The sequence below is a fragment of the Vipera ursinii genome (genome assembly GCF_947247035.1).
Source record: "Vipera ursinii genome assembly, chromosome: 13".
NCBI lineage: Eukaryota > Metazoa > Chordata > Lepidosauria > Squamata > Viperidae > Vipera > Vipera ursinii.
Genome location: NC_139526.1, coordinates 18,686,633 through 18,701,564, shown reverse-complemented (window position 1 = coordinate 18,701,564; position 14,932 = coordinate 18,686,633). Strand labels below are relative to the sequence as shown.

Genomic DNA, 14,932 nt, shown 5'->3' with positions numbered 1-14,932 from the left:
CCATGAGGTTTGCTGAAGGCAAAAAGTTGATCAGATCAGAAAACAGAGAAGGTGGACCTGGAGACCTCCTGGAGTCCAGCATTTTTGAGCCAAGAGAAGAAGAAGGGAGCCGAGGACTTCTGTACGCTTTTCTCCTGGCGACGACCCATCTGGGACCCGAGTCTGTTCTCTTTGCTGGAGAGAAAGAGACTCGAGCAAATGTTCTCGGGACGTGCTGACCACCACGTGCCTGCCGGTCAGCTCCGGCCATCCGATGTCCCTTCCAAAGTCCTCAAGACTCTCTTCCAGAAGAGCTGGGTGGACAAGTTGAGTCAGTGGCCAAGCCTAGGTAGATGCCAGCTGGATCAGTCTTGGGTACAGCTCCTGGGTGAAGGGAAGAGGAGGACTACAAAACCCAAACTGGACTTTGTCTTCTCTCCTGAACCGGTTCAGGAAACCCCTCCAAAGAGGAATGGAGTAACCAGGAAAAAAATGGGATTTTCGTGGTGGTTCCCGCACCAATCTGAAATGGAAGAAGTCCAGAGGGGAAGACCCTGCACCGCCCCGGTCTGCTTTCCTGATGGGTGGGAGAGGAAGGTTCCCAGGAGCTGGGCAGCAGGGTAGTCGGGGGTCTTGTGCCCTTTGGGGTCAGCTTGCAAGGAAGTTGCCGAGGCCTGAGCGAAGAGGAAGCGAGGCTGGCAAGGCCAGGTCCATTCACAGTAGAAGTACTATTGCAAAGGGGAGGGGCAGGGGGGAGGACAGGGCCCGGGAGGGTGGGCACTGGGCTCCTCCTTGGGCCCGTCTGTCCAGAGTTCCTCTTGGTTGCAGCTACTGCAAAGGGGCGTGCCGAGGCAGAGCCCCCCCCTCACTGGGTAGGGACTCCGGCAGCAGCAGACGCTGCCCTGCTCGGTGGGTCCATTATAGCAGCTGCATCTGCAGGAAAAGGGGATCAAAAAGAAGAAAAAGAATGAAAAGATGCACCCCGAAAGTTTATTTGGACTATTTTTCCCTTGGCTGTTCCTCTGGAGCCCTGTGGACACAGCGAAGTTCCGCCCCCCGCCCCCAAGAGAAGAAGCTGGAGGTGAACAGCCCCCTCCTCAACATTTAGCCACCTCTAGCTGACCATGGAGGGCATCTGTGCTTGACCCACCCTGGCTTGGGAGGGAGTTGCCGTTAGAAAAAGACCCTTGTTTCCTTTATCAGGATAAATTCACCTTGGCTGTGAATTCCGCTCCCCCCCCCCATGATTTCCCATAAAGGCTGGCCCTTGTCCTTGCGTCAAACTGTGTTAGGGCCTCCTTCCCTCCTCTGCCTTTCTTTTTTTCTTTCCTCTTTCTTTCATCTGTCACTTCTCTTTTCTTCTTTTTTGTTCAAACGAGTCAAGGCTGGCGGTGGACGCGACACAAGAGGGCAGCAGAAAAACCTGTTTCCAGGCTGGCGGATTGGCTCACAGGGAGACCCATTCAGAAGAGCAAAGGGGAGGTTCCCTCCACCAGGATATCTCCTGGCCCTTCCCTCCTCTCTTTGGGCCTCAGATAATAGGAGACCATGTTGGGGGGGGGGACTGCCCCATATTCCCCCCCCCCCCGCTTCTCCTCCCTTGGGATTTTTTGCCTTCTCACATGCTGGCTGGGTTTGCAGCCTGCGAGATGCTAATGTGCAAGAGAGAAACGGAAATCAGAGCAGGAATTTCTTCTGAAAAACCTGGAACACACCAGATCTATCCTGTGAGACCTGGAAGCTCGCTCTGAGGATTGTCTGGCCACCCCTGGATAAACATACAAGGGATGCATGTTTTCAAGCACAGGCTTCAAAACCAGAGCTTTAGGGGTGAAAGGCCCTTGGAGACGAAGCTACGAGGGTCTTCCTGATAAATAGGTCAAGGGAGAAGGACTGGGGGAAACCCCCCCCCCCAACACACACACACACACACACACACACACACACACTTCTCTCTTCCCCCGCAGCCCAAGAAGAACAAGGCAACTCTGTCTCCCTGGGGTCTGAACTGATTTCCTGCAGAGGAGTTTGGAAACCAGGTCAAGGCGGTGTGGCATCTGGAGCAGAGCGGCAGGTTTTCCAACAGAGCAAGACGGCCTGATCCAAGCACCTGAGAGGAAGCTGGATGTGGTGTGGATTGGGGCACAACCCTCGGTGGGAGTGAAGCACGAGACAGGGAGGATCTTTTGCAGGAGAGCTCCTCTGAGTTTCATCAATCCTCCCTTGTCTTCTACAAAGACAGCCACCCGTTTAGCGAAGTTATGATGGCTTTGGAAAAAGGGACCCGCAATCAGTCCTTGTGCACAATCGTGGGGACGCTGCAAAATAATCTTTCTGGAGAGGTAATTTCTTTGCCCTGCTGCGGCTCTCCAGGGGTCTCCAGAGTTTTGCAGCCCAGAGGCTTTCCCACATGTTTGGGGAGGGAAGAGAGAGAGAGAAGACGAGCTTGTATTGACTTGCTGGCCACTGAGGCTCAGTCTTGGACACGATCAAACCGAGCAGGAGGCTTGGTGAGGGGCAAGGAGGCCTTCCGAAGCTGGCTGGCAGTAGCCGCTGCTGCCGCCCTCTTTGGCCAGCCGAAGACCCTTCCTCTGTCTCCAATTAACAGAATAACAAAGTTGGAAGGGACCTTGGGGGTCTTCTAGCCCACCCACTGCTCAAGCAGAAATCTCTAGTGTCTAGACCATTTCAGACAAATGATTGTCCTGTCCAATCTCTTTTTAAAAAATTTTCTTAAACAATTTTTTCTCTTTCTTTGAAACTTTGATGTATCTGCCCCCAGATCCATCTCTCCCTCCCACCCACCCCACCCTCTCTTTCGGCTCCTCGGCCAGTGTCTGCTTTAAATTGCCCACAACCAGTTGTGATGATGGGCAGGAAGAGACCAGCAGGAAATGCTCGCTGGGCTGATTCAATTATATCCCAAGGTCTGGCCAGTGAATCTTCAGCAAGAGCAGACGAGGCTTGTCGAGGATTGTCTCCTGGGTCTTGAATGGGGGGGAGGGAGAGAAAGAAGGGGGCAGGGCAGAAGGAAAGCCCCCTCCCGCCTCTCTCCCATCCTCATTATTTCGGAGGACATCTGAAGCGAGAGGATGGGGGATCTGGGAAGGAACGGGAGCTGTTGCTGAGAAGCACAGCCATTGGGGGTGAGTAGAGAAACATGGGGGGGCCTGGGGTGCTCCCCCAAAACCTCTTGCTTGGTTTGATTATGGCTCAGACTGAGTCTCAGCAGCCAGCAAGTGCAGAGGAGAAGCCTCCAAATGGGTGGCTGTGTACATTTGTTTAATAAGTAATCAATCAATCAATAAACATCAGCTGCATCACTTGTTGGATCATCCTTGCAGACCTTCTGACTGCAGGCAAGAGGGAAGGGCAGAGAGCTGGCCCAAGAAAGAGCAAAGGGGCCGGGAGAGTAGAGGGTCCAGATCCCCCCTCCTTGGCTCCTAAGGATCGGTGCACCTACCTTGTGTTTAGGGCAGTTGAGCAAGAAAGTCTCTTCAACTAACAAACAACCTACAGAAGAGAGCAGAAAAGGGGCAATGAAAGTCACACACCAAGGAGAACGTTTGCAGAATATCTGTGGCTCAGGGCTGAAGTGAGGAGTCCCGGGTGCCCTCTGAGCCTGGCTGCTTTCTTGCAGACATTTCATGACCCAACCAGGTGACATCATCAATGCTAGGAGGGGGCAGGGACAAACCTCTAGCACTGATGATGACAGCCAGGTGGATCATGAAACGTCTGCAAGAAAACAGGCAAACTCAGAAAGCTCCAAGGACACCTCACAGTCCTGTGTCCCTGAGAACTGGCTATTCCGTTTTTTCTTCCCTACATTCATGAAATGTCCTTTTCCTTTCCTCCTTTCTCTTTCTACCTGAATCTCGGCCAGATTTCTCCTCTTTTATCTCCCCCACATCCCCAAGTTCTCTTGGCTGCCTTCCTAACAAGGAAATGGGCGGTTAACTCTTTGCTCGTTTCAGCAGTAGGCGAAGGAGAGAGCCGTCTACCATTTCGACACATCGTCTATTGAATAATTTCCCCTTTGGGCTGCCTTGGAAATTATGGGTTGACAGCCACCTTTGGAGGACTCCCCGGCTGCCTGCCTTCGGAGTCTCCTGCAGCCCTGAGACTCCAGGCTGGGCCCCTCTGCTACAGGAACACCACCCTTGTGCAAATAAATAATTGCAAGCGGAAAAACGGAAGAGGGGGTGGGGAAAGCTTGTTGCAAAGGGCCTGCATTGCTCCTGCATTTTAAAATAACAAAAGAAATGTTCTTAGGAGCAGCCACCAGACACTTTTTCCAATTTCCTTCTTCTTTGCCCTCCCTCTCCCTCCCTCCCTCCCCGGATTTCAAATAACTGGCTTCAAAAATGTGGTGTTCTCAGCGCCTGTGGAGGAATGGAGAGATAACCTTGAGGAAGGGAACATAAACGGCTCAGTCCGAGGAGGGAGAAGGAGAGAGAAACTCAGAATAATTGCACCTTGATTCTCTTTGGTGTAAGGGGGATCAAAGGCAAAATCCAGCAGCCGTTCAAGATGCTGTTGTGATACCCTATAATAGTAAAATAGCATTTCTGGAAGCCAGCTCGCGTGTTCTCTCCTGGTCTACCTTGAAGACAGGGTTGGTAAATAATAATAATAATAATCAAGTTGCTAGCTGCCCTATCTATCTACGGAAATTTTAAATCATCCAGGTCATGCTTGTCCCAAAGGTGTTTTTTCCCCCAAAACTCAACTGGACTTTCTTGTTGTGGCTTTTTCTTGAAAACATTTCACTTCACATCCAAGAAGCTTCTTCAGTTCTGAGCCGAAAAACGGAGGAAGAACCGGGGAAGCTTCTTGGATGAGAAGTGAAAGGTTTTTAAGAAAAAAAAACCTAAGAAAGTCCAACTGCCTTTTGGAAAAGAACTTTTGGGATAACTGCCTTAGCACGATCGAAACTCATTTGCTTCTTAGGTGGATCGCACAACCGGCACACATAAAAAAACAGGTGGGAGTTTGATGACGCTGACACAACCACCATCTTCATTTTATTGGACACACCCTAAAGACACCCCTGCTTGAAGGGCCGAGAGTTCCCAATTTATTCAGAGTTATTTACTTACTGCTCCCGCCTGTGAGATGCTTACCTGCGTCAATGGCACATGTGTAGTGAAATATCTGGGTGCACCCCTGGTGACAGCAGCCAACGGTTGCCCCAACTCGCTGACAGCCGCAACACCGCTGCAATCGCCAGGGAGGGGAAGAAAACAGAAATTCCATGAGCTCTAGTGACATGAATCTTGGCTCTGCCCAAAGTTGCCTTTTGAGAAGAACCTCTACTCCATCCAGAGTGAATTTGGGCAAAGGTGAGCTACCTGAAGGCTCAGCGTTCGTGACGTTTCTCTGGACTAGTTGGAATTCATGATTGTTGTCCTTCCCTGGTGCCAGAAAACATAAAATACTGTATCTTCCCAGGGTAACTGAACTCCCATTTTCACTTCCCTGGATTCCATTTTCCTGGCCAAACCATCTAACGAAGAGGGTCAGTATTGACAGATTTGCCAAGGAATTCTAGCACAGCCCACTTTCGTAAAACATAGCCCTAATGGTCACTCCTGGGCATGCACAGCTCATTTTTTCTACGCATCTGAGAAAATTTACACATCTGAGAAAGTTTTCTGACTTGGGAACTCACTAAAGCTGGTGAGAAACATCAGCATTATGCCTGAGCAATGTCGGTTTTCTTCTAGTTCCCTTGTACACCCAAGTGGTAAACCAGCTGCTTTAAGCCTTTGGGCCCTAACACCCAGGTGTGTCCCAGCACTGGTCGCCTTCAGCCAAATTGCAAGATTCGCCTCTTTCTTCCTCTCTTGCAGAGTGGGGGGACCTTTTCCAGGCTCCCCTCGGCCGAACGAGGGGCCAATTTCCAGACGACCTATGTGGAGGAGAAGCTGTCACGCTCTTGTCCTGTCTTTCCTAATTTCATGAGGGCAACCTGGCCTGCACAGACTCCTTCTCAACTGCAAGAATCTGAAGGACTTTTTTTGGAAGGATATTCTGAAAATGGGTGAAAGGATGGTGGGTTAAAAAACCAGCCAAGTGAAGTCGTGAGGGAGAAGAAGACCTACCACCACCTTGGACAGCAGCTGAGAGAGTCAGAAGTCAAGCAAGAGAGACCAGAACATCATCTAATTTCTTTAGAAGATCCTGGGTTATTTCCCAAGAGACACACCTCTGCTATGACATGCCCTCTGCGGTGGTTTCTTACATTTCCCAGCAATTCCTTGCAATACCATTACAGTTTGAGATCCTCAAATTCCTTGTCTTGCCTATTTAGTAGGATCAGCTGGAAAAATGTGGATATTTGGATAGAAAACACATAATAGGCAGATCATTCTCACAGCTACACTTTGGGGGAGGCATAATCAGATCTGCAGCATGATGCAGTAGCTACCACCAACCCTTGCTGAAAGGAACCTCCATGGACAGGCGTAATATACCACAGCATGATCAATGACAGGGACAGACAGCCTTCCTGCTCCACTGATGGGCATGTGAGAGGCACCAACCAGAAATGTTATTCTATCCACCATCTGAAAACCTCCAGGAAGCCATCCTCAACTCAAGAGAGGCAGAGATTATTTTTCTGAAGGGTGCCATCTTCCCTCCACACATATCCATGGAGTTACTTTGACAGGCATTTCTTCCTGGGACCCCTCTTTGGCCCACCAAAACTGTGTAGGAAGCCAGCAGGCCCATGTCTTGTGTAATTACACTCTCTGTAAGAATGGCCCTATTATATCCAAGTCTTGAGTTTCAGGGGTCCTTGTTGCTTTCTGAGTTTGTTTTCCTGCAAATGTTTCATTATCCTAATTAGGTAACATAATTAGTGCTAGTCAGTGCTATGATGTTACCTTGTTTGGGTCATGAAACATCTGCAAGAAAACAATGAAGCTCGGAGAGCACCAAGGACCTTACAGTCTACCTCCTCCTCCTCCTCCTCCTCCTCCTCCTCCTCCTCCTCCTCCTCCTCCTCCTCCTCCTCCTCCTCCCTGCAAACCCCATTGACTTCTAGCACTGATGATGCTACCTAGTTTGGGTCATGAAACAACTGCAAGAAAAAAACGAAGCTCGGAGAGCACCCAAAGAACCCTCATTAACACCCTGAGCTACAAATATTCTCCTTTATGATTAATCCTGAGTTGGTCTGAAGTTTGCAAACTCAGGACTTGGAGACAGCCGTGTTCTCCTTACACTCTTACAGGGAGGGTCTGTTTTCCCAAGCAAGAAAATTAAACCGATAGAATATCAACTGAAAAATTAAGTAGAGAAACCCTAAACCACGGGTAGGCAACCTCGGCTCTTTTACGACTCATGGACTTCAACTCCCAGAATTCCTGAGTCAGCTGACTCAGGAATTCTGGGAGTTGAAGTCCATGAGTCGTAAAAGAGCCGAGGTTGCCTACCCCTGCCCTAAACCTTCTAGAGTTGATCCAACCAGAAGCAACCAGGTGGGAGCATTAGGATCAGACAGACTGGGCTGCATTCCTTGGCTCTTCTCCAAAGCCCGCTGCAGATACAGATCTGAGTATCTTCCAACTTTGGCTGCCCCCACTGCCTTCCTTCCCCCCCCCACTGCACCCTGCCACCTCTAACTGTGCAGCTTCCTTGACTCTGATCAGCACTAGGTGATCCTGTGGTCGTTTCTGTCCCCAGGGACACCACAATCACTCTCCGGGTGTTCCTCTTACCACATCCACGGCCATCTTTATTGCCTCCTGCAGTCCGTAGAGTTTCCCTGCCACCAGGTACACCCCAGCTGTCCATATAGCACAGGCTTCGTGAACCCAGTGCTCCTGCGTCTCTCCAGCAGGGTCTGGCAGTGGCGAATCAGCTTTGCCGCATTCGTGCCTCCGAAGCTTCTCAGCCGCTGCTACTGTCACCCCTGCCGTAGCCTCCTCTCCCTCTGTCCTCTCATCGCAACAGTAACAGCTTTGCAGTTTCCTAAACAGCCCCCTCGAACTCGAACGGAGAGCGCTCTGCCTCGCTGAGTCAGCGCCATTGTCCAACCTCGGTGGCTTTCCCCCCAGAGAGCCGGTTGTGCAATTATTATCTGTTGCTTTGAGCAGCCTTTCTGCCAACGAGGAGGACGAGGGAGCTCCTTCCCCCAGTCCCTCCACTTTGACCTTCTCTTTCAGCCTCGATTTCTTCTTCGGCAGGCAGTCCTCGGGGTAGTACGGCCCGCAGAGGTCCCCCTGGTCTTTGTAATTGGCTGGTTGGCGGCACAAGCAGCAGACCAAGCAGGCAGTATTGAGGGCCTTGGAGACCACCGGCCCGAGGTGCATCATGGACGAGAGAGGTAGGATGGCTGGAGGCCGCAGACAGGCGGTCCCCAAAAACCCAGCTTGGGCAGACAAAGAAGAAAACAAAGAAGTGTGCTGCTGCTGCTGCTGCTGATTGTGGAGTTTCGCCTCTTCGGCTGGGCAGTTGATGACTGTGCAAGTGGTGATAAATTCATCCCACTTCTCCATCCGGACGTACGGTGAGAAGGGTGGTGCCCGGCTGTCCGCCCTCAGCCGCTTACAGGAGATGTACTTGAGCCGGATCTCGGGCTCCCTGGGGCTCAGCAGAGGTGCCTGCTGCTGGTGCCGTCGCCTGGTCTTGCTTTTGCACCGGGAGGGTACACTTTGGACCTTCCGGCGCTTGTGGTGCTTCCTTTGTCTCTTGGTGTAGCCGTTGTAGTTGGCGTGGTGGGCTCGCTGCTTCTGGGCCCGGGTCTGGGCCTGGGGGGACCTCCCTTCCACACTCTCGGTGCCCCCCGAGCCTTTGTCTTCGCCTTTGGGCTTCTCCCCTTCCCTTTGTCCCTCATCGCCTTTCCCAGCCGCCGTGGCCGCCGTCACCAGCCCAGGTTTCTCTTGGGTTGCAAGGAACAAAGCCGGGCTCAGGTGAGGGCACTTCTCCAAACTATTTTTGGCCAGGTGGAAGGAGGCGGCTTTCCCCTTTCTGTTCCGCTTCTTGGGCAGCAGGCAGACGGTGCTTGCAGCCATGCTGTCGCCGCTGAGCTGCAACGTCTCGGGAGATGAATAGGCCTCACCCTTGAAGCAGTTGGAGGACAGCTTCTTACTGTTCATTAGCTTTCCTCTGAAGGATCTGTTGTTCGGGTTTCTGCATAATTGCTCGGCTGCTGGAGCGGCGGGAGCCTTTTGTGATAAAGCCTGGTTTAATGGCCGAGCTTCCCCCACGGCTGGGGTTCCACTCGTATTCTTTGAGGCCTGCTCCCGCTCTGGAAGGGAAGGGCTGAGAGGATTACTGTGGGTGGCGGTAGCGGCAGTGACCGCCGGAACCGTGCTGGGGATGGCAGTGGCCACCGTTCTGCAGGCAAACTTTTTCAGGTTGGGAGAGGTGATCTTCTGCACAATCGCCTCCAGCTTCAAGCCCCTTCCTTTCCTCGGGGGCAGAACTTTGGTCTTCATGGCGCCCTGGAAGGAAGCCCGGGAGGTGATTTTGATGCAGACCCCTGGGTTTTCTTTTGCCTGGGGGGATTTGAGCATCACTTCACAGGCGTTCTTGGGAGACGGTTTCACACTGGTTCGCCTGGAGGATGGCATCCTCTTAAAAAGGCCAGAAGACACGTCTGGCTTCTCTTCTTTCCCACTGCTGCTGCTGTGATTGTTGCTTCGTAGGATCAGGTTCCGTTTCTTAGCAGGAATCGGGGGCAGGAAAACAGACTTTCTTTTCAGGGCATGGAGTGGCCTCTCAGATATCTTGCCGGCCATTTCTGGCCTGGCTTTCATTTGTTTGCCCAGCTTGCTCTCCTTCTCAGAACTGATCTTGAAGGACCCCGGCAAGTGGTTGTTGGGGAACACCTTCCTGGGCAGTTTGGCATTTTTGAAGTCTACTTCCACCAAGTTTTTCTCCCTCCTTCGCTTGGTGTAGAAGACCTCCTGAGTCCGGGTCCTGGAACGGAGAATCATGGATTGTTGATCTTTCATCTCGGTTTCGACCATGTCGGCTTCTTTGGCCTTGGCAACAGCAGAGTCTTCGTTCTGGGTCAAGTTGGAGATCAGGGGAGGAAACGGATTGCAGGACTTTGGTGATGTCTTCCCATTGGCCTTCCTAGCTTTGAAGGCCACTCTCTCTTTCAAAACACACATTGACTTCTTGCCCCCCAACTTCTCATGAGGAGTTGAAGCTTTAGCACCTTCTAGAGGGTCTGGCATTCGTGGTTCGGTCATTGCAGTAAAGGAACGGGTACACATCCTGGCCGGCAAGCCTTCCATGGGGAACCTGGGAGTCTGGCCATGGGTGTTCTTACTGGGCATTTCAATCAGACTGTTGGGAGCTGGGCATGTATTGGCCACCAGGCCAGCTGCTTGAATGCCTGAACATGGATTTGACATGGACTGAATAGGCTGTTCTCCACCCGACAGTCTACACTGAAGCTTTTTATTCCGAAGACTTTTACCTCTGGAGGTGGGTTCTGATGTTATGGTCAGCTTATCTGGTAGGACCTGTTTCTTCAACAGCAAGGTAGCTGACATCTCGGTCTTATCTTGAGGGGCATTTTCACCAGCTGCTGACTCTTCCTTGGACTTCAAGGGGTGCAGAGAAGTTTCAAACCAGCTTTTCACTTTTGTGTCTGTGCCAACTGCTGGTCCTAAAAGGAGAACGGATGGGTCAGATAAGTGAGAAGGAGGAGCAGTGTTCTCTTTCTCAACAGCGTTGGTGGCTTCCTCTGCCGATCCTGGAGTGTCCTGGAGAGAAAGGACTCGGGCGTTTCCCGCAGGCTTAGGGGTGAAGGCATCGTAAGTCAAAGTCTTTTGCTCAGAGCCAGCTAATTCACACAAAGAGGAATACTCTCCGGGTTCCAAATCAGATTCTTTCAGGTCTGGAGAAGACATCATGGGCAGTTCGCTGAAGTCTTCTCCTGAACAGGAGTTCCTGGCAGTGTCCTCCAGCCATCGTTCGCTCTCTGTCCTTGTGGCCTCGTCGTAATTTAAGCCCTCCGCTTTGCTGGCCTGCTGCTGCTGCTGCTGGCTGAACCCTGCCATCCCCTCCTCGCCCGCAGCTGAGCCCTCGGGGCCACAGAGACTCAAGCAGGAGGCATTTTTTTTCTCCTGGGAAGGCTCGCCCAGCTTGCCAGAGAACAAGCTCTTGGGCAGATCCGAAGACTGGAGGCTCGAGCCGAGCTCTTTCCAGGTGTCGCTGAGGTTCTCATCGGGCCACTCAAAGTTCTCCATGGCATTTTCAGAACTCACTGAGTTGGCGGGGGCATTGGAATAGCAGCTGAAGCTTCCGGGGCTCTCAGAAGTGGATGCGGCCACCGAGATGTTTGGCTTGGCACTGTAGCCCGCAGAGCTGGTGGTTTTTAGGGAATTCTTCGTCTCGGTTGTGGTGAAGGAAACCTGGGAGTTGTCGTAAACCTCCTCGGTGAAACTCTTCCCGTTATTACGTCCCAGTCCTTTGTCTATCTTCAAGGGCTCAGCAAGAGCTCCGGAGTCCCCCTGGTTGGACCAGGGACTTTTGACCACAGAGTCAAGGCAGGTCCTGTGGTTCTCTAAGTGGAAGGGAGATTTGTCCGGGTCTTTGTTTGGAGCAGGAGAATCGGCCCAGCCTTTGTCCGCTTTCTCGCTGATAGCATCCTGCAGACCGATAATTTCAGAGGCCAGCTCCTCTTGAGAAAGGGCGCTGAGGAGCAGCCGGGGGCAATCCCTTTCGCCGGCAACAAACTTTGTGAAGCTCTCCAAGGGCAGGCTGGCGTGAATGCTTTGGAAGGAATCGTCGGACTTGGTCGACATGTTATCTGGAGAAGTCACTGAGCAGGTGGACACGGATTCGGGCTTGGGTTTGGAATTGACCCGAGCCGGGCTACGGCTTTGGCCGCAGTACAGGAAGCCCCTCTCCAGCTGGTCTTCGGAGCCGCTCAGGTAATCGGTGTCTTGGGTTTCGGCATGGACCGACTGGGGGGTGCTGAGGGGCTCCGAGTGTGGAGTCCCCGCTTGCTCTGCAGAATAACTGTTACCCTCAGGGCTGCAGTGCTGCCCCTTGAGTTGCTCCGGAGTCCTCGGTGAATTTTTCATCCCCTTCTTCTGCAGCATCCCGCTGGACTTGGAAAGGAGAAGCTGCTGGACGGTGTTGGAGATGTTTTCCACTTGAGAGGTAAGGGCTGTGAGGCTTTGAAGACTCAGATCCGACAGGAGGTTCTCGGGGATCTTCTCCTTTGACAAGTTCTTGCAGTTGGCAGGTGGCTGGGCGTCGGAGCTTGCCCCATCGGTCGGCGACGGGTTCAGTAAAGGCATGAAGTGGCTATGGTCAGCGAGGTTGGCTGGGAATGTCCCAGTGGTCAGCGACTGCTGGCTATATTGGAAGTTCTCTAAGTTAGGCATCAAGGGAGAAGGTGTTGAACTGTAGGACGGGGATCTCCCGACAGAACGAGCTGGAGAGTGACTTGAGCTAGGGCTAAACGTTTGGTAATACTGGTCCGGTGTCCTCACCGGAGCATCAGCTTGGCAGTAACTCTGTCCTGGCTGGTTATAATGTTGGTATTTTGCTAGGTTTTGATAGTGCAGGGCCTCCTGAGCATGGTGTCGACCTTGCAGAGAGGGCGGAGGTGGGGGTGGTGGCGGGGGTGGCTGTTGCGGCTGTTGCTCGTAGCTGATTCGGTTGGGCTGATAGCTATGTAAACCCTGGACCCGTTGTGCAGTGGGCAAGTTAGCGGCACTGCCCAGACCCCTTTCGTGCGTGGGTGGGGCAGGAGGAGGGTTGCAACTTTTGTAGGAATGAGCCGTCTGGCCCCCGCTCTGTACTGATGTGTACGTGGAGGAAGCCGGGAAGGACTGGGAATGCTGCGGAAAGTGGGACCCTTGTGAGAAGGATAGCGAGGAGGACACCTCGTTCTGCATCTTCTGCCTGGGGAGTTTGGGGTACGTCAGGGGAGAGGGCTGAGGTCCCGGCTGCTGCTGGAGATGCAAGGAGTGACTTCGGAAGGGCAGCTGGCCTGTCTGTTCGTGGTACTGCCTGCCACCGGATGGGGTCGCCGTCTTTTTCATCAGGTTATCCTCATACTTGGCCACCCCGCCAGGTAAAGGCTGAGGAGGCTGCTGCTGCTGCTGCTGCTGCTGCTGCTGCTGCTGCGGGGACCCCCACCCCTGCAGGCTGTCGTCTCCGGCATAGCGGGAAGGGTAGGGGCTATTCTCTTGGACGGGGTAATTGGGGAAGGAGGCCGGCCTGCTGGGCAGCTGCTGGCCGCGTAACGGCTTACTGCTTCCCCGGTGGTACTTCTCCACGGTGCTGTTCTCACCAAAGGCTTGGTACGGCAATGGGGGCAGCTGAGGAGGTGGCTGCTGGGCGCTGTAATACTCTTTTGTCACCAGCCTCTGACGTTCGCAGGCTGGGCTTTGATGCCTGTAATTCTCCAGGCGTGATGAATCTTGCGAAGAAGTCGGTTGGTAGTTCTGCTGGTTGCCATGGAAACCACACCTTTCACGAAAGGACTGCATGGCTGGGCCTTGTTATCTGCGGAGAGAAAAAGCAGAAACTGGAGGATTAAAGTCAACGCATTTTTTTCCTCCTCTTCTCTCTCCGCCCCGCCCAACTTTTCACCTTGAATTGTTGTGGCTTTGTCATTGGTTCTGCTTTGCAAACAAATAAACAAATGCCGGAGTCGAAGGCAGATCTCTCTCTCTCTCTCTCTCTCTCTCTCTCTCTCTCTCTCTCTCTCTCTCTCTCTCTCTCTGTGTTTCTCCTCCACTCCAGCTTTGCATTCTCCCCCAGATAGGTACAAAAGAGTCAACAATGCGGTTGTGCAGTGGTTACAATTCATCTCCCTGTACTGACAGACTCACGCTTCCCCTGCCCATGGGGGAATTTTAGCAAAGGCAGAAGAGGGCATCAGAGCTGTGCGTGCCCAGCACGCTAACCACAAAATAAGCCCGGCCCTATTTGTCTCCAGCTCTCAAGCAGGACATATAGTTTGGTTCCAACACTGAACAGCTGCCATTTTGTCTTTATGGATACCAGAATTCACAACCTAAGGAAGCCTGGCTGGGAACTTCAATTCCCATGTCATAAATCTATCCTGGCTGAAGACTCTGGTGAAGGAGTCCCTCAGGGAAGGAGTGAACCCGGTGATGGGGGCTGTCTGGCTAAACTTTCAGGAGGCTTAGCTCCTCCTGAGATTCCAGCCAAAGGATCTCCCCTCCAAAAGAATCAGGTGGAAGGGTTATGGACACGTGGAACAGAATTGACCCCATTGTGTGAGCAAAGGCATTTTGCTTTGGGATGTTCTTGTAAGCTTAAACAAGACCACACAGGCTGAATTGGAAACTCCTTTGAGCTGCAGCAGACAAGTATCACATCAGGCCAAAAGCTGTGGGTGCAAGGAAGGTTTGCAAATGAGAGGCATCGGATGAAGCTGATGCTCCATTTAAAACGGTATCATCTCTTTAGTTATCTCAGCAGCTCACCCCCTCTGCTGCAGGTGTGGCTGTCCTTCAAAGAAGCAGGAGCTGAACTGGGTTGGTGCTGCATCGTCCTCTTTCTCCCCCCGTTCAGCAAATGCTCCAGTGTCTTCTGATTTGGCCTCCCAGCACTGAGCTCTGAAGGCAGCCTTCACAGCCTGGGAAGGAAACATTAAATTTTGCACACCAAAAAAACACAGAAGGTGCAGCTGATCGTTTCCTGATCTCTCCGGCAAACCTTCACCCTGGCAACTGTGCCACCTGGATGTCTGGCATTATGCCCTTCACCTTTGACTCTATAAAAAGCACTTAGCGGAAAGTCTCTGAGTCCAGCCTGTGCAGCAAAAACAACAAAGGATCTTGAGACTGTTTGAAGAGTCCTGAGCGCAGCACTGAGTGCAGATGCAGCAATTCCAGAATGCCTGGTTAGTGTCTGTTTCTGTCGTTTGAACACAAAGATCTTTCCTCGGTGCTGAGATGCCTCTGCAATTGGGTCTCCCAGGATTTGGGGCTCC

The 14,932-nt window shown here is 52.4% G+C and overlaps 1 protein-coding gene across 1 annotated transcript; it reads right to left on the bottom strand.

Annotated features, from left to right (window-relative positions):
- Positions 1–776: 776 nt before the first annotated feature.
- RAI1 (retinoic acid induced 1) lies at positions 777–13,457 on the bottom strand (the record flags this gene model as incomplete). Its single annotated transcript, XM_083372722.1, has 4 exons — positions 777–912; positions 3,443–3,492; positions 5,106–5,199; positions 7,710–13,457. 4 exons carry the CDS (start codon positions 13,455–13,457, stop codon positions 898–900), a joined length of 5,907 nt encoding a protein of 1,968 aa, XP_083228848.1. The 3' UTR covers positions 777–897.
- Positions 13,458–14,932: the final 1,475 nt, after the last annotated feature.